This window comes from Eutrigla gurnardus (genome assembly GCF_963514095.1).
Source record: "Eutrigla gurnardus genome assembly, chromosome: 23".
Taxonomy (NCBI): domain Eukaryota; kingdom Metazoa; phylum Chordata; class Actinopteri; order Perciformes; family Triglidae; genus Eutrigla; species Eutrigla gurnardus.
The window spans coordinates 10,376,679-10,396,654 of NC_139934.1; the positions used below are offsets into that span (position 1 = coordinate 10,376,679).

At 43.7% G+C, this 19,976-nt stretch overlaps 2 protein-coding genes across 2 annotated transcripts; both read left to right on the forward strand.

The window, feature by feature from the left end:
• The first annotated feature begins 1,327 nt into the window (after positions 1–1,327).
• On the forward strand, positions 1,328–2,989 carry LOC311009019 (uncharacterized protein). Its single transcript, XM_084002998.1, has 2 exons — positions 1,328–1,445; positions 2,261–2,989. Exons 1-2 carry the CDS (start codon positions 1,379–1,381, stop codon positions 2,965–2,967), a joined length of 774 nt encoding a protein of 257 aa, XP_083859124.1. The 5' UTR covers positions 1,328–1,378; the 3' UTR covers positions 2,968–2,989.
• Positions 2,990–5,035: 2,046 nt separating this feature from the next.
• dvl2 (dishevelled segment polarity protein 2) lies at positions 5,036–19,968 on the forward strand. Its single transcript, XM_084003798.1, has 15 exons — positions 5,036–5,554; positions 9,325–9,394; positions 11,389–11,543; positions 13,579–13,688; positions 13,928–14,057; positions 14,611–14,701; positions 14,848–14,917; positions 15,031–15,170; positions 15,803–15,879; positions 15,970–16,037; positions 16,131–16,265; positions 16,691–16,822; positions 17,516–17,692; positions 17,919–18,143; positions 18,245–19,968. The coding sequence occupies exons 1-15, from the start codon at positions 5,394–5,396 to the stop codon at positions 18,805–18,807; spliced, it is 2,304 nt and encodes a 767-aa protein (XP_083859924.1). The 5' UTR covers positions 5,036–5,393; the 3' UTR covers positions 18,808–19,968.
• The last annotated feature ends 8 nt before the right edge of the window (positions 19,969–19,976 follow it).

Below are 19,976 nucleotides of genomic sequence, written 5' to 3' on the forward strand. Positions count from 1 at the left end.
GGCAAACATTAACAGCATAAGTTACAGCTTTGCTGCAGATTTCAGAATTTTTGTTTGTGTATTTTTTATTTGATGACCTTGAAAAAGAGGAAGTACTACTTTACTCAGATGAGGACCTAACACTCTTACTTTATCGGCAATGATACGTTGTGGTTTCTTTCTTTCCTTCTTTTGACAAATGTACTTATTGTAAGTCGCTTTCTTTGGACAAAAGCGTCTGCTAAATGACCTAAATGTAAATGTAAATGTCAGTACAAATACATGGCTCTGGTAAAAGTACTGATTCAGCTTATTTTACTCAAGTAAAAGTGGAAAGACTTCAGCCTCTTAAATCTACTCAAAGTATAAAGTTAAATCACTTTGAAGGCCATTTCTACTGGCTGGTTGTTGGTTTTTTTGCTAGGTTACTGAATCTTGCTCATATTAATCATAATACAAAAAAATAATAATTCCCCTCTAATACATTTAAACTAAAGTAACGAGCCTGTTTTGACAATGTGAGGAGTAGAAAGTACAGATATTGTTTTAGAATGTAGGGAATAAAAGTAAAAACTTAAAGTAGGGATACCTGAAAATACTTGTACAGCAACAAAGTATTTGTACTTTGTTGCTGGTCTATTTCTTTTAGTAACTTTCTAGCTTGAAAGCATAAAGAACTGTCATTATGTTTCCACCTGACCACTTTGGAGCAAAAATAATTACAGGGAAACTAAAGTTCAGCATATTCCTTTAACCTTCAAGTGGCCCTATAATTTAAGTTTTGAGTCTCGTAGTGAAAATCAACTTAATAATTGTTTTGATCACAGAGTTTCGTCAGACAAATAACATGACACTGAAAATAGCACATCTGTACAGGACAAACCGGTAATACGGGATCCTTGAATATCAGCCGATACGACAGTTTGGTTTGACTCATGTCTACCTGTCAATCATTCACCTCATTGGAACATTCACACATTAACTAAACACAAATAATACCCTGAATAGTATTGTGTAATCGATGAGTTTGGAGTATGTTAAAGACATTTTTTCGCACCCTAAGACACTGTTTGGAAGGATAATAACATTAAATGAAAGCAGAGTCGAGTAAGTAGACTCCAAATCTGTCATTTTCCCTCTTGTGTGTCCTGGTTACCTTCATGTCACCAAGGGTTTAATTACTGCCGAGCAAGCCTGAACATTTGCCTCATGGGGGGAAAGGAGACGGAGAGAGGGGAGGACGAGCAGAATCAAGTGAGACGGAGAGAAAACAGGAGGGTTGTCAGTCGGCCAAGCTCCCCGACACGTAACTACAGGATATCCAGATCGAAACTTGAGTGGTTAACGTGCCCGCGGAAGAGGGAGGAAGACGCTCTGCCGGGATGAGATCTGCACCAACATGAAGTGTGAACAGCGTGAGGGGTCGGAGGTCGGGCATCAAAGTGTGCTCTCGGGGTGTGTTGTGGGTAAGTGGCTCTCCTTATCTGCTTCTTAGGTGTGAAGATGGAGCGCTGCCAGTTTCTCTCAATATAATCTCAGTGAACCTGCTGGCCTTTACCAGAGGGCTTCTTTATTTATACCATCTTCAACATTTCCCTTTCACAACATACTTCCATGTTTGGAGCGAAGCAGAAATGCTTATTGTTGGTGTAAATAATATATGTTATATGTGCAGCAGACTTATGAAAGAAAAGGTTTCAGGCTGATGTGTTGCCATGGACCGATCTGCTTAGCAACAATCCCCCCATGAGTAACCTTGGGTTGTAGTTGTCCCATGTGAGCAACAGGCAAATCTAATGCTGCTTTTCTTAAACGTATACTGCAAGTTAGCTTCGAGACCAAGTCCGAAAGCAGTCGCTACCAAGACAAGTCCGATTCCAGAGGAAACCGAGTCCGGTTTAAGACCATAATCAGTTGAGTTGGAAATAAGTCAAACAAAACAAACATGCATACACATGCAGAAAGCCTCACTACAGTGACTGATTACTTCCTTTCACTGCTCCTCTGTTGCTTTTTTTTATTCCCTGACTTCCTGGCTATGCTGTGTGTGTGTGTGTGAGTGTGTGTGTGTGTGTGTGTGTGGGGGGGGGGGGGGGGGGGGTTAAATGAGTGAACGCTATGACTCATGGACTGTGGAATCTGTTCATAAAACTTAGAAGAAACAAAAGCGGCAACCCAGGGAGAGCAGATCCTGGCATTTAAAAGCCACATAAGCCTCTGGGGGATCTCTTTACTCTCAGTTAAAGTCCTTCATTACAGACTTCACTCTCTTCTGTTAAAGATCCATCCACAAGTTGCATCTTGCCATCAACGAGCACCCAACTCCATCAAGTCGCCCTCTCTCCCACCATGGCAGGGGATGTTATCCCAGCTCCCCAGCAGGGGGACTCGGTAGCTGCAGCACCCGGCCTCGGCACCACCCCTGGGGAGCCCATGGATGTGGAGTGTCCCATCTGCTACCAGGAGTACAACCAGTACAACAAATGCCCCCGGATGCTGGATTGTCACCATGTTTTCTGCAGCGAGTGCCTCCAGAGGATCCAGCTCTGCCCTAGCCAACCCTCCGACCCCCACAGTCCACCAGCCATCCGCTGCCCCCTCTGCCGCCACCTCACCCCGCTGGAGACCAGAGATGCCCTCTCCTTACCCTGCAACTCCGGCATCCTAGCCGGGCTCCCCCCCGTAGCCTTCCACCTGCCTGTGAGCATGCACATGGCCACCGTCACCCAGAGAGTGGTGCTCTCTCTGGAGGGCAACAGCAGAGACACCCGCTTAATCATCCTGCCCACCGTCAGCCTGCAGGTGCAGCAGATGCACCCGGACAGGCCGTACGGTGCGGCGCCGGGCCTGATGGGCGAGGACGAAGTCATACAGCAGAGCAAGAAGATGCTGTTCTGTGTGCAGCTGCTGGCTGTCACCTTCTGGGTGATGTTTGTGATCACGTGCTTGGTCGGGGTGGTGTTTGGGCCACACTTCAGGAAACTTTAAAAGGAAACACGATTGACCTCTTCTTCCACAGGAAAGCACTGTTAAGTCTTTGACACATGCACTTCCCCCCCCCAACTCAAATTCTACATGTGTTTCTATAATACCTGCTGCTTTTTTTATTTCTCTCTCATTGATGAAGAGTTCCCTCTAGTGTTTTTTTTTGGAAATGTATAACAACGGAAATTAAAATGATTGAACACCACATGTGCCGTCTTCTCTGAGTTCTCATTCATCAATTCTTGTATTGAACAAAGCTGCCAGGTGCCTACATTTAGAAAACCACCAAAGATAGGCATGGATAAATAACAGCATGTGTATTTGTTTCATCACTTATGGATTGGTTTCTCTCATATTCTGTTAAACCAAAGTTTAAGTTGTGGCTATGTTTAATTGAACCCAAGAGCAACTCCACAGAAACAGACAACAAGGAGATCTCTGCAAATACCACAAGAACCACAAGAACCACAGGAATCACTGAGGTGCCAACAACATTCTCCACCAAGAGCAAAACAATCTGGGGAAGAAGAGCGGCTGAAGAACCAGAGTATTTGTAGCTGGAGGTTGATGAGATGATTGAAGCCAGGTGAGACGCTGAGCAGGTGAGGTGATTGGAGGCCACGCCCTCATCACACACACACACACACACACACACACACGCACGCACGCACGCACGCACACACACACACACACACACACACACACACACACACACACACACACACACACATAACATTTAGGTGAAATAGAATGATTCTGCTATTAGTAAAAGTTGATACGGGCCCATATCCAAAATGAATGACCATCCCAAGGCCTCTGTTATTTCTGTTGATATTGTGATTTAATGGTGCATATTCCCCAAAATGTGCAGTTCATAAAAGTAACCAAAAGGGTGTTTTGTAACCTCTAAGGGTCACAAGGCTCTCAGTTGGTAATTTAATCCAAACCACTTCATTTATGGAGCACATTTAAAAACAACAAAGTTGACCAAAGTGCTGTACAAGTCAAACAACGAATCATACGGAGATCAAAAGCACACAATCATACACAGTATGTCACATAAAAAGACAAGTCTCTCAAGCTATGTCAAAAGCCAAAGAAAATAAATGTGTTCTGAGGCGTGATTTAAAAACCTGCAGAGTGGGGGTTCGTTCCAGAGCCTTGGGGCTCCCCTAAGCTTCAGCCTGGACTTAGGAACAGCCAGGAGGAGCTGATCAGAGGACCCGAGGGACCTTGAAGGAAATCAACAACGGTGCCAAGCCATTCAGGAACTTAAATGCAAACAGCAGAATCTTAAGATCAATCCTAAAACGCACAGGAAGCCAGTGGAGGGAAGCCAGTACAGATAGATTTGACTGTCAACGGTGTAACAGTGGAAGGAGACGCCATGTTTTCTAAGTATAGATCCTAGTGGGAGGAAATACAGCATGAATAAAATTGGCCCAATAATTGAATTAAGTGGATTATATGTTTACCTGCCTACTCTATTGTACATTTAACTTCGTAGTACAACTGTTTTAAAACTCTAAATGACACTGTCAGAGTTTAAACACCTGCTTAGTAGTTAGATCACATCGCAAAATCAAAAAACACAACATCAATTCTTATCAAAGGTTATTACATCAATAATATCACATTTTATTTCTAATAAAAATAAAAACTGAAAAGCAGGCCATGACGTTTTTTTTTATCATGAAAGTGTTTTTAAAACAATAAAACAAATAACAAAATAATCTAGAGGCAAATATTGTATTTTTTCCCTCACCTAATTACGTTTGTTAAAGCTTTAGTAACTACTTAAATTGCAGATTTAGAGTATTAATACAAAATATAAGTCATCTTAAAAATACTGTGCACGTTAATATATCAATAATTACAATCCAGTGATATAATATACATGTAATAGACGCATATTATAGTATTAAAGTATTAAAGATCCTCTCTAAGTGATAATAAAGCTGTTGGGGTGGAGGTGGAGTACGTAAAAAGAAAGGGGGGGTACGTGGTTACGTCACACGCCGCGTTGGCTCGCAAAAAGTGGTGAAAAGTTTTCAGACCCCCCCTCCACCTCCTCCCCTGTATGTTTTTGTTGGGGGAAAAGTTGCTGGTAGTTTAACTAGGTCGTGTGAATGTAGCGTGTCCGTCGTCTTTCTCCCCCTCGGTAACGATGCGAGGGAATGCGAGTTTTTTACTTGTTTAACGCCGGAGAAGCGAGCTGCTGAGCGGGGGTTTGCGACGCTTCACGTCCTCTGGCTCGCGGAGTGAAAATCTCAGTGGCCATCATCGTTTCACCTCTGCCGTCTCGTTAGCCACCTAGCTAGCTCCGCCGCTAGCTAACTACCCAACAAAGTTAACGCTACCTCGCCTCCACGGTGTGTTACTTCTAGTTTGAACTCACAAACACACGGACAAAAAAAAACACCGCGGAGATGGCGGAAACCAAAATAATTTATCACATCGACGAAGAGGAGACGCCGTATTTGGTGAAGATACCCATCGCTGCCGAAAATATCACTTTGCTGGATTTTAAACAGGTCTTGAACAAGCCAAACTACAAATTCTTCTTCAAGTCTATGGACCAGGACTTCGGGTGAGCTGGGATGTGTATTGTCTTTTCTTTCCCCCCCCCCTTTAGCAAGAGAAGTGTTGCTTTGCGTGCAAAACGAGGGGTGATTTAAAAAACCTGCTAACAAAAAAATGTGAACAGTTAAAGCTAGCGAGAGACAGAAAAAAAAAGTTGTACACGTTGGTAAAACAATCCCTTTAAAGTGCCTTTTATTTTCTGAGTGGAGGCGCGTTAACTCCCCAAGTTAACCCGTTAAAACACACTTTAAAAACTAAAATGTTTAATAAAATGCGTGCCTGTTTGCGTGTCAATAAGCCATGCAATCCTATCTCGTGACCGGCTGTCGTGTATTTGTCACAGCGGGGTAATAACTTATGGTGGAGGGATAATAACGTGTGGTAGAGGGATAACGTCGACATTCAACCAACACATCCCTAATCACAAACTGCAAAGTTATCATGGCTGGTGATGAATATTCAAGTGCTTCTAATAATGCTAACAGTATGGAGGCTCAAGAAAACATCATCATTACAATGGGAGGCATTCCCAGTCCCTGCTGCTTTCCGTGGCCCTAATCCTCATCCCTCCCTCCCTCCCTTCAGTCCATCATCTTGTGAAATCCTCGCCTTTCTTTCTTTCTTTCGGGACTGAAGCCAGGGTTTTGTCTCCCCTCTTTAACACTTTGGCCTGCCAGCCATCCTTTCATTCCCTGGCTTCCTCTCCCCTTTCTCCCAATCCACTCCTCCAGAAAGAGCTGTCTCCTCTCCTCTATCAATTAATCTTTTTTTCTTTTCTGTGTAGCTGCTGTGCATTTTTTTTTTGTGCAGAGGAATGCATGTTTGTGGTTTATTCACCCAGTGAGACCCTTAGGGTTTTCTGTTAAATGCATTGTAGTCTTGGATGAGTATTAAGGCTGGGCTATTTGCCTCTTTTTCCTCTTTGGATGGCACCATCGGAGCTCGTGCCAAGGAAGCGGCAATATAAACTCAAAGCACCAAGATGAAATGAATGAGATTGCTTTTCATTAAGGCCCTGACAGAGCTGGCAGGCTAAAAGTTCACTTCAGATGCAGATCATTTAAATAAAAAATTGTAGCAACACCATTAACTTGACTTGCGGCGTTGTTCCTTTGAGAAAATGTGCGGTTAGGTGCCCTTTGAAAAATACCCAACGCCTGGTGTTTGCTTGTTGAAATGATTAGTTGAGTAATAAGTCGGTACATCCGCAAAAATGCATTGATCAACATTCTGATCGTTTCAGTTTATCATATAAAAACTCTGTTTTCCCAAATGAGGCCAACTGCTTGCTTTTTCTTATGTTTATATCCTTGTAAATGATGCTTGGTAACACATATAAGCAATGCTATGGCATCACTTTGGGCTCTGGGAGCGTGTGTTGACTCAGTTATCCACCATTTAATAACAAAAGTAGACGACAAATCATTAAAATAATCATTTGTAGCCTACGATTTAGTATTTTGAGTACACTTTTAACCAAAGTTCCTGTTTATGTGTATTGGATTGAGGCTCTAGCTTCAATTTGTGATTGTTTTCATGCCTGATTAATCTTCCGACCGTTACCTGGATTGTTTGGTCAAACAGATAATTGCATTTCGAATCCCCAGAGCTCTACATCATTAATAACCATTATGTACCACATTTACTGCATATCAACGACACACCTCTTGTTGCAATCTAGTTCAACAACAACACAAATTACAGCATCCAAAATGATTATACAGTTAAACCTTCATAAATGTACGATATAAAGACCGTTGCAAAGTCTGGGTCTGAAAATCTATCCGCAATAATTTCCAAGTTGGCTGTCAAATTCTGTGTAACCGCCCAAGACATGTTTAGACCCTGTATTTGAAAGTGAGAACACAACGATCGTGTTTTTCCAAAAACATGTCCTCATCTCAAAAGAGCCACAAACGCCAAACTTTCAAAGAGGGTATGGCAAAAAATAAAAAAAATTCCCACTTCTTAACCTTAAATTGCACAGCTTGGCATCACACTCATTTGAATATCCCCAACCGAGTTCAGATGAAAAATTTCAAACATAGCTCTGAGTCAGCTGTCCAATCAAAGCAGGGACATTTTCCCCCCTCTCGGACCCAGGAGAGGAGTGTGTAATAGTGTGTGTTTTCATTTGCCTTGGTACGGGGCCAGCTGTCGAGCAGAGCCGTGTGTGTGGCAGTGGGGGGGGAGATCCACGGAGCAGAGCAGGCCAGGGCCGGTGTTGGGAGCTGGGGCTGGACAGAGGCCATTTGCTGGGTGTCAGGGGGCGTCCACGGGGAGAAGACAGAGCGGGGTGGCATTCGCTCAGACATCTTAGATATTCTTCTGTGTATATATCTGCTGGTTAGGGGGATCAGGGAGCTGTTAGGAAGATTAATGGTATGAAAGGAGACGCTGTGAGGAATTTGATGGTAGTAAGGGTGGGGGGGTGAGAGTGAAACACGTGTATTGAATCCAACAGATTTCTCTGCATATTTCCGGGTTGTCGTGCATCATTCGAGGCATTTAAGAGTGCGTGTGAAATGACTCCACTGTGGTCACTTGTTTGTTTGGAGGGCCGTGGAATGAAGACAATTACTCAGGAGAAGAATGTCGCATCTGTTCATCTACGTTGAGATGCATTTTCTGGCAGCGCGTGCGGGAGACGGCTAAACACACCGGATGGAGGAACATCATGTTTGCTAGCCGACATTCGGTAGCCACACACGCATACACAGCTCTCAAAAGCTGTGTCTTCCTGTTAGAGTTCCCCACCAGTGCCCACAACAATCTGGCCATATGCTAACACTCACCCACAAAACCAGCTCTCAACAGCTGCTTACAAAAGCCCAGCGGAGCCTGACCAAGTCTCGAACACATAAGAGGCACACTGGCAGATGAAGCTGGAAAAGGAAAACTTTTTGAAGGAGTTGGAGCAGTCAAGTGTCCTCTCTGTAGCACTTGTGCCCGGCCCCTGTCCCAGTAAACTACTGTAATAACATAGTGGTAGGTTGCTGGGGGGGAAATTACACAGCCGAAGCAGAATGTTTGTCTTTCTGACAAACATGTAGGAAGACTATGGAGGGAAGGCCAGCCAGACGGCTGTATTGGCCATGTGGACACTGGGCTCTCGCACTGTTACTGAGAGGTTATTGTAATGTGTATTGGATTTGCATGCATAGTTAGTTGACCGGGTTGAGTAATTTGTCAATGAGGCACAAAAGCAGTAAGTGTGTGTTTTAGCTCTTTGCTGTGACAGAGGAAATTCCATGGTGTCTGTCACTTCCAGTGGAAGCAAATTAAGGTTGTTTGTTCTTTTGTTGCGTCTGCCGTGCTAATTCATAGCTTCGTGGTTTGGGTGGTGCTTTGGTAATATGATGAGACTAGAGTATTTGTTTTTTTATGACGCAAATCGAGGGTGAAAGAGTGCCTGCTGCTTTTAAAATGGACAGTTGTGTTAGCCACAGGCTGAACCATAAAACACCTGGTAACACATGTAAAAGGAATATGCCAACGAAGCGAGAACAGCTTGCCAAAACATATTTGAGTCACATTTTAAAATGTAAGCCCAGCATTTGATTTAGTTCACCCTTGTTGCTGTCGTAGCCTAACATATTTTAGGTAATGTGTCGGTAATGTAAACTATTTAATTCCCCTGCAGTTTCACTTTTCGGTGTTGTGTTCTCGTTCCTCCGTCCCGCTGGACCGTCCGTATACCGCATACCATGCCATAATGTTATGAAGGTAAAACAATTTACATCAGCTGAGCCTCACCGTGTCTCTCTTGTTTTGCAGGGTGGTGAAGGAAGAGATTTCCGATGACAGTGCCAAGTTGCCGTGTTTCAACGGCAGAGTGGTTTCATGGGTAAGAAACGATAAACCTGTTGCACGTATAAATGGCAGTGTGTGGGGATCCAGATTTCACTGGTGACCATCGCACTAAATCCGTATATATGACCTCATTTCAATAATTTCCCACTGAGGTTTCTGTAAATGTCAAAACCTGGCTTTCATCTCAAAAGTCAGCCAACATCAGCAGCCAGAGGCTGTTTTCGGGAAACCACGTTTCCTTTTCCTGTGCATTCCCCCTGACTAACGAGCTGGTCTATTAACAAGCAGCGTTACAATTAAGTGATTAATTTCAAATTTTAGTCATTAGCAGCATCATGTACTCTTTTCTAGTCTCGGCTTGTACTTTGTACTTACTCCTGGAAAGCTGAACCAGACTCACTTATCCAGCCAGGATAAACAGGAGGAAACCGACTCACAACATCCACGAGAAAAAAAGAATCTTTTTCTTTTTTTTGCCACAGTCTGAATCACTATAGCCAACAGCATGTACTGGTAATTTCACTAGACTATAAAATGTTCACAATTGTGTCAATTCAAGTTCCAGTAAAGTGCCTTCTTTTAGTTTAATTGATTCCAGTACCGTGTTGTTCAAATATTTACTATGTTTTAAATGATCTTGATACTAATCCTGTGCTGTGTTTTTCATTTAAAGATTTACAAAGGTTAAAAAATGCACATGAGCCATCTGGGGCTGTCTTAATATCCACATTGTCATCATATTTACAACCAGTTGTGAGAGTTCTGAAATGAAGATTCCTTAAATAAATTAAATAACAGGAAAGTCTTCTTTACAAGTTTTGACAGTTATACTTGGTACGAGTCCTTAAAGTCAGGACTACATGGTGGGAGTTACGGTTGAAGCCATGCCGAAGTGATTAAGTCTGCAGATACTTGACACAATCTAACAAATTACACATCGTGGAGCCAAAGGAGCTTTCCTGAACAAATCGAGATGAAGGCAAATCTTTCTGTCATGGTGTTAAGCGATACTCGAGCTACAAGCAGCACAGCTTGTTACCGGTTACAGTACAGTGAGTTGCCAGGTACAGTTTTTACACTTTCCATTGCTCCAGTAGAAGGCCCAGTATTTTTTTTTTTCCAACACTCACCGGTGCAAGTTGTATTTGAATAGAGACAAAACGCCGCGACTGGACCCAGATAAGCAGGTTTTGAGGCCGAAGCATCTGTTAAGTGCATAAGAAGGAGGTATGGCATTAAAAGAGGGGGAACAAAGCCCGGAGACCAGAGGGACTGATATGTGATCTGCAGGCCAAGACGGATGGAGGGATCCCAGTAGACGAGTGTTTCATATGCACATAGCCATTAGTGGGGAGGGGAGAACAGGGAGTGACTCGGTCTGTACCGGCTGATAGACTCCATTTGGTTGAGTTATTTTGACAGGGAATGCAACGCTTGTTTATCCGAACTCATTGAATGCACCAAACATCCAAAAGCTATATGTGGAACAAGGTGTGTGCAGGCGTTTCTACATGTAGTGTTGAAACGCATGGATTCTGAACATTCCCAGCATTAGTAGTCTATATTTCTTCCTCATATTTTAGCCCTATATACACCCATGTTTTTGTTTTTTTTGGTCATCTGGTCTTAACTACATCCTATTCCCTTCCTGCGAGTATTTTTATGGTTCAGGTAATTGGATGCTCTATGGCATTCATCCTAGTTGTTGATGAGTGTTGCCTCTATGTGTGTGTGAGCGCTTGTAGGCACTTTTGTTGTATAATGAAGAGAGACAGGTTAAGTGTAGGATAGCGTTTCAGTATGCCCTTGAGACGTCCATCTGAAAAGAGTCGACTGTTTGTGTGTCAAAGTAATTGACATCGTACCCGCTTTTTCCTCCCCGGTCCCTCCACCTCCTCCCTACACCACCTTTCATTCCTCTTTTCTCACCCTCTCTTCTCAATTTGTACCATTTCTCTCCACGTCGTATCCTGTCTCTCTTTCTGTTTTTTTTTTGTCTCTTCATCTTTTCCTGTGTTCTTCTTTCAGTTGGTATCTTCAGACACTCCAACAGCAGAGCCTCCAGTGGCAGTGGTCCCCCCTGTGGAAACGACTACCCAGCCCTCGCCCCCACCGCCGCCCCTCCCACCCCCACCTGCAGAGAGGACCGGGGGCATCGGGGATTCCAGACCGCCCTCCTTTCAGTAAGCAAAGCGCAACATTTATTGCACTATATATTTACCCAAAGAGGGTACAAACCTTCTCAAAAGCTGTACATTTATTTCTCCAGTAATTGAATACGTGAGCTTCTCCTGTAGCTGTAATGTAGATACTGTATCGTACACTCCCAGTATCAAGTTACTACAAGAATAGCAGGACTACTACAGCCCATTTGAACCTGATCTTAGCTGGGGCCGCCCTTGTTGTCGTGGGAGAAGCTTTCTGTACATTAAATATATCATTTATTGGTATTCACTTATAAGTTCTTCATATAAATATTATTTATACTGAACAACATTAGCAATCATTTGGAGTTGTTTTTCAGACGACCTGATGAATGGGAGTCCTATATTCATTCTCCATTTAGATCTGTTTTTCTTTTCGCCATCTTTTCAGAGAAATATGTCTCTTTAGCTGCTAAATGTGCCACTATTTCACCAACAAGTTGCAAACTTTGATTGTCTGCTGGGTGCTGGGCATGTAGCGTATAGTGGTTTTAATGGAGATTATGCTATTGAGGCCTTTGAGACTGAACCAAAACTCATGCTTTATGCCTTTAGCCTCCATGTTAGCCCCCTTAAATGTGAGGAAACCCATTATTGTGATTTGAATAGGGCCCGTAGTGTCCAAGACAAACCAAGTGTTTATCATTTCAACAGCTTCTTACCATCGCTCTTCGTTCCTCCAGAAGTATGTTGTCTGGAGCCCTTTAAGTTGGGCTTGGCTGAGGGGTCAAACAGAGTTCACACCCATCACTACAACCTCCCATTACTGCCGCGGCGCTCTTTCATTTGTCATGTTGGGATCTCGTCATGTCTGTCTCCCCGTGGCTGGAGGAACGTCGCCTGATGGTTTTTTGAACCCGATTTCAAATTAAACAATTTTCTTTCTAACTTCAGCCAGTGGAGAATTAACTGCGTTAGTTTCTTTTCCATGCTGTGTTTTTGGAGCTGGATCAACACCGTTGCTCATACTGGAAAATTAAATGTAATTCAAATTGTGGGGACCTTGTTTTCATCTCGCTGTCATCATGAACCACAAGGCATTTTCAGGCTTCCTATGTAATCAGCATATTTGTCAGTGTGCGCATGCTACTGGAGCCTGCTGCCCCACGTCGGCTTACTGGGGCATTTGCTTGTTGCTACATGCATATCGGCCTGTTACCAGCTGTGGATGTGACGCAATTTCTGGCTTCTTCTTGCGGGATGGTTTTAGTGACACACGACCATGACAAAAGTGGCTTTGCATTTATTTAGAGCTAGACCAAAAACAACAATTTATCAGCCATTATATCTATATTTGATTTAGTTTTTTAACTCTCAGTATCTTGCTTTAAACATCTAGTATCTACTACTACTACTACTGAGTCAAACATCTAAGTGTGTACAATATAAAGTGTAAGTGTTCCCTTCCTGTCCACGGACTAAGTGTCTTGATGTTGTCAGTCGCCATATGAACCCGTGGTCATACATTACGGGCCATTAGGCGTCCTGTCATCTGATCTTGTCCGTGAAGATTTTAGTACAGCTTCAAGTAGAAGTTTCTGGACACGTGAGCTCATACTGTCGGATCATATTGTGCATTTATTGGCTTTTTATTGCTGAATGCATTCATTAGAGTGTACAGTTCACTAAGGGTGAAACTACATTTGTTCAACCTCTTCCAAAACTATATAAGCTGTCAAATAATAATGACGTTCATGAGTCGTTTTGTCGGATTCTGGCATGTCGGAATTATTCGAATGCTTTAAAAGTCCACCAGAATCTTAAAATATATCTGCTGCATCGATTTTGATCCTTTTTATTCTAGCCTGTCCATCATACGTCTGACAGTGTTATAGGAGTGCAATGCTAACTATGTTAAGTACTCCTTTTTTAAAGTAATAAATCATGATGATTGGCTATTATGTGAATACCACATCTGGAAAAACAGATGTCACTTTAGTAAAAAATGATTACATTAAAACACTTGAATGGTGCTCTGTTTCTTACCGTGCTGCTGCCGTTTCTTCTTTTACAGCCCTAATGCGACGGGCAGTGTGGAGACCTTGGACGACCAGACCGAAACCGAGTCTGTAGTTTCCTTCAGGAGGGAGAGACCTCGGCACAGAGAGGGCATGGAGCCGCACGGTGAGAAGCAGCCGCTCACAGTGCCCATGAAAAACATCCTTTGATGATGCCATCAAGATCTGGCACGCTCCCAGCACCCAAACAATGAATATATGATATGTGATATAATCAAGGAATGTCAAGAAGTGAGGAATGTTTGTAATCCATTGAAGAAAACTGACTTGAGCAAACATGAAAACTCACGATGAATGCCTTTCCTCTTGCCTTTTCGGCCTGCTTCATCTCCTTCGGTGTCCCAGGGCCTCGTATGAACGGCCAGAGCCGACTGGAGCGCCACCTGGCAGGGTACGAGAGCTCCAGCACAGTGATGAGCAGCGAACTGGAAACCACCAGCTTCTGCGACTCGGAGGACGATGACACCATGAGCAGGTGAGATATTTTGAGAAGGTTTGAGAAGAAATCAACAAAACATCAAATGAAAAAAGAACATAATTAACATTTTGAGTTTAGAGTCTTTGACTCTCACATCCAGCACGTATTTTTATGTTTTGGCTGCAGTTCCCAGAGTAATTTTCTGGAGAAGACCATACTTTTGGACAGTTTTTATATTGGAAGATGATGCTGATTGGATTCAAATATGTCTGGCCTTGTGGAAATGTTGGTTTGATGTGTGTAGGCATTTATGTGAATGCTCTGGCTGCCTTGTTCTTGGGGAATGTTTTTCTTCTTCTGTTAGATTTTCTGTTGTTTTTTTCCTTTCAGTTTTGGATTGGGAGTAGATATGGATTATAATGGGCATTTAGATAGTCTGGGGGTGCTGTGGTCTTTTGTACGAGTCCCTGGTTATCCTTCCTCATTATCTCTGTGGCTTTCGGACACAAAAGGCAACACAAAGGGCACACAGAAACAAGCCTATTAAAAGGTTTGTGACGCCATGTTTCTCTTCTGACCTTTCACCTTTTGCTGACACTTGAACTTGCAGGTTCAGCAGTGCAACAGAGCAGAGCACCGCCTCTAGGCTTCTTAAACGGCACCGCAGACGCAGGAAACAGCGCCCCCCACGTTTGGAGAGGGTATGTACTTTTTAGTTATATTTTCTGCCTTACTTTTTTTTCTCTACTGTTTATTTTGCTGAATCAGGAATTTAAAAAGCCATTGAAAGAGAGTATTTTTGTATATAAGCAAACAAAATGGTAATTTTTATGGTTTTCAACTCCAGGCGTCGTCCTTCAGCAGTGTGACGGACTCCACCATGTCCTTGAACATCATCACCGTCACTCTCAACATGGGTCTGTACATTCCTGATGTATTCTTCCCTCCGAATGTCAGAATGTCACGCCACACTTTTCGTGACGAATGCATGCGTAGTGTTAACACTATTACTGATTTCTCAACGACACAGAGAAGTATAATTTCCTGGGAATCAGCATTGTGGGCCAGAGCAATGAAAGGGGCGATGGAGGCATCTACATCGGCTCCATCATGAAGGGAGGAGCTGTGGCTGCAGACGGACGCATCGAGCCTGGTGACATGCTGCTGCAGGTAAGGGATGTAGTATGTATCTATGTTTTTAGACATGGTAAGGTCCATTTTGGATGTTTTCTGGGTTAGAAACACTGTTGATTTAGTTGTAATGAATTCATTTTGGTGTGCTAAGATATATGAACATGTCAGTTTAATGTGTACTTAGTTTTCTCACATTCTTCATTCTCTTTTCTCACGGAAACTAAGTGAATACCAAAGAGACACTGCGTTAGACGACATGCCTCCTTTTTTAAAAAGCAAATAAATTAAATCAGTGCTGATTTATTAGACTGCAACAAAGATTTGTTTTCATTTTGGATTAATGAGTTTCTCAATTACATTGATTTATCACTTTGTCTATAAAATGACAGTAAGTAGTGAAAATGCCCGTCATCATTTCCTTAAGTTCCTCAAATTGGTTGTTTTGTTCCACTAAAAACTAATCTGAAACAGAAAGGAAAAAGAAAACACTAGAGTTCAGACCGCAAAGGTCACATGTCCCACCTCGCAATATTGTAATAAATAATAATGTGTGTATCCGCCCCAAAAAAGCAATTCAAATCTGCACCAAAATATGAGACTAGTCATAACAGCTGTACTCATCTGTCAGTCAAACTTAAATCTTTTTCTTATTCTTCAAACCCTCCAAGGTGAATGACATCAACTTTGAGAATATGAGTAACGACGACGCAGTGCGGGTACTGAGGGAGATCGTACACAAGCCAGGGTGAGTCTCTGGTTTTCTCGTTTTAAATTTAACCAGACAAGAATTAAAATGTGTGGTCAACAATGATTCTAATGCCTTGGTGTCTGCCAGGCCCATCATCCTGACAGTGGCTAAGTGCTGGGACCCTTCTCCTCAGGGCTACTTTACTCTGCCTCGCAGTAAGTACAGGACTGTTTCTTATGTTCTCCTGCTGCGTCTACATTGACGTCAGGCTCGGTAACCGTTCCCTAATGTCTTCTCCACCTGTGCAGATGAACCAATCCGACCCATTGACCCAGCGGCGTGGGTGAGCCACTCTGTGGCTATGACCGGAGCCTACCCGGCCTTCCCAGGCAGCTCCTCCCTCAGTACCATCACCTCTTCCTCCTCCGTCACCGAGACCGAACGTGAGAGCCTCTTCCAATGTCATCACTCACCTCTCCTCTGTATTCTCAGTCCTTTCATTGCCACACAGCCCTCTCATAATACTCTATCCTCCACTTCAACCCAGTACACCCAGTTTCTTTGTCAGTGTCGATATTCGAGGCCTGAATGATGTTCATTATAGGAAAGTATCTTTTTCCTGTTACAGTCTCCTTATGTCTTTCTTTTCTGGCGACACTGACGCAAGAATCATCTTTCACATCTGTCTTTCTGCCTTTTGTCGGCGTTGTTAGGGGATGTGATAAATGATGTCTGTCCCTTTCCTACCTTTCATCTCCACCTCAAACTCCTATGCCTGGCCTTCTCATTTTCACTCCTTAATAATCTTTAATTTATACTTGTGTGTTCCTCTTCAGCTCTCCTTAAACGCTCTTCTGTCTCTCTCCAGGATTTGACGACTTCAACTTATCACTGCACTCTGACATGGCATCCGTTGCCAAGGCCATGGCCTCTCCAGAGTCGGGTCTCGAGGTCAGGGACCGCATGTGGCTTAAGATCACCATACCCAACGCTTTCCTCGGTAAGACTAAGCAAGGGGCGACGAAGTGCATTAGTTTAGTACGTTCTCTGCCTTACGTGTCTTTACAGGGCGGCCATTATGTTCTCAGAATTAAAGCCGTGTGACTTGTTGAAGGGAAAAACCCTAAAGTGCATCTGTTAAATTGGAATCATCTGCAACTGATCCAGATGAAGTGATTACGTAAACTACATGTTTGCCCATTTTGTGTTTTTTCCTTCTAATTTTTGGATTTCAGCATGAATTTCATCATGAATTAATTCTGTAATAATTCAGCTGCTAAACTACCATGGTTCTTAAATTACAAGCCACCAATGCTTTTCAGTCATAGGAATCAAAAGATGTCTGCAGGGTGCAAAAAAATCCCACTTTACCTCTGCGTGTTATTGGGAATGTTAGAGGGAGATGTTTAAAGCCCATTTTAGGCAGTAGTTGGTAGTGTGTTCAGGGGGGATTAAGCTGCATTACCATTTTGAAGATGGTCTGCACAGACTTCACCCAGGCTATTTTGTTGAAATCCTGTTTTGGGAGCGATAGAATAAATGGCCACTCATTGCATGTGAATAATACTGGTTTAGCTACTTAAAATACAGCTTTCATCGTCAAGTTTTGTTATGTATACTGGTAGCCTTTGTCACAGATATCTCCTTTGAGTTCCACCTCTTCTTATCTCACATATCATGCATCCACCACCAGGCTCAGACGTCGTGGAGTGGCTCTTCCACCACATCGAGGGATTCCAGGACCGCCGCGAAGCCAGGAAGTACGCCAGCAACTTGCTGAAGGCCGGCTTCATCCGACACACCGTCAACAAAATCACCTTCTCCGAACAATGTTACTACGTCTTCGGAGATTTAAGCGACTGTGAGAACTGTGAGTAACTCGTGAACGTTGACGTTTACCTCGGAGCTGTTTGCATGAACGTTTTGCTTAATCATATTTGCACACATGCCTTTTTGTGGACACACTGGTGGCTGCAGTCATGTGACCATTCCAGTTATGGAAGGAGCGGCAGATGCATGCAAACGATGAATACATTCATGTCAAAGGGCATCATTTCACTCCTTCCATTGTGCATCTCCTCTTATCTCCCACTCAGACATGGCCAACCTGTCCCTGAATGACAATGATGGCTCCAGTGGGGCCTCAGACCAAGACACCTTGGCCCCTCTGCCTCTCCCCGGGGCCTCCCCGTGGCCCATGATGCACACCTTCCCCTATCAGCCCTACCCGACACATGCCTTCTCCAGCCAGCCACCCCCGTACCATGAGCTCACCAGCTACAGCTACGCCCCCGGCAGCACCGGCAGCCAGCACAGCGAAGGTGAGCACAGACAGTGATCACATAAAACCTGACGAGACATTAAGGGACTCGTTATTAGCATTGCAACAACCTGTCTAACGGGGTTTTCTTTCTGCGCCCAGGGAGCCGGAGCAGCGGGTCGACGAGAAGCGAGGGTGAGCGACGTCGCAGCACTAAAGGTCCAGGCAGCACCGTGGGGGGCGGGGAGAAATCCCCCTCCGGTGTAGGTGGAGAAGGTGGCGGGGCCGACTCGCGCTCCGGCAGCGGCAGCGAATCAGAATACTCCACCCGTAGCAGCCTGAGGCGTGGCCACGGTTCAGCCGCTCCGAGCGAGCACAGCCACGCTTCCTCCCAGCGCTCTCACCATCACCGCATTCCCCAGCCTCCCCACATGTCTCCCTACCCGCCGGGTATCCTGCCTTACAACCCCATGATGGTGATGATGGTACCCCAGCACCCACACCCGGCCATGGCCGCAGCTCACACGCTTTCTCACACGCAACAGATGGCCACGGCACCCATGCACCCGTCTCTAGTCCCGCTCCCCTCCAACACTCCAGGGGGGCCTCCCGGCGCCCCGCCCACTCGTGACCTGGGCGCCGTACCCCCAGAGCTGACTGCGTCACGCCAGTCGTTCCACCTGGCCATGGGAAACCCCAGCGAGTTCTTCGTGGATGTCATGTAGTTTTGCTATCGCGGCGGCGTTGAGTGACCATTCATGTGAAGTTAGTGTACGGTTCCCACTTGTTTTGACGAGGATCTGGTGATAGCTTTTTGAGCTCACAGGGGCCTATTGGATTGGGGGCACTTGTTACAAATTTGGTGAGAACAGGGTTAAACATTGACAAAGAAAATAGGACAAAATCAAAACAATTAAAATGGGATATAGTCCGACTTTATTTCAACAAAGAATGAAATAAAAATAAAATCCACTACATAACAGTTATTCTTTAACTCCTAATCCAGAAAGCCTTTTATATCAATAGTGAGCTTGTTTTTCTCAAAAAGCTCAGTACAAGATTTTCATCGTTTATCAGAACTGCTCAGCACTCTGGTTTTTGCAATCCTCAAAACCCAAGTTTAATACTTTAGGTAGGGAAGCATCTTCCCAAACCAACTATGAATGTCAGAGCTGTACTTCCAGGAAGCGCACAGACCACAGTTTAACACTAGAGGGTGCCAAGTACACTATGTACTTGAAAAGGATACAATCCTCCTATACATTATCTGGAACGTCATGCCAGATTGGTTGACAACACGGGAGTATATTGAGTGCCTTACTCTGCGTTTTTAGACATTTTCACACTCCGGGTACATCAAAACGACTCTTCTTGTTCCAGCATTGTTTGACAATGAACTACTCTGTATATATCTACTACTCTTATGTAAATGCAATACAAAAACAATACAGAACGGCAAGCTCTAATGTGAAAAGAAAATAGGTCCAAAAATGTCAGGTGAACTTGTGTTTAGTAATCACTGTCTAGGCCTAGTTGTCAAATAACTCTAATTGTGAGGAGTTTTCGGTATGGGACTGTAAAGGGTACTAATAGGCGATAAGACAAGATGCTGAAAGCGGTACTTTATGATTGCATACATTGTATATCTTAAGTAATTGCGATCCAAATGCCCCATGCTTATTTTTATGTTACTGACTCGCATTATTCACCCATTTCATTTTTGTATGTGTGACTATATTAAATCATGTATAACCGAACTATTAAGGTGCTAAATGAAGATTCAACAGTTCAAAAAGAAAAAAAGAATGACATTGACGGTGTCACATTGTTTGATTTCATATCGCCACCTTTTGTTTGTGTACTTGAGAATAAATTTGATACTTACATACTGTCC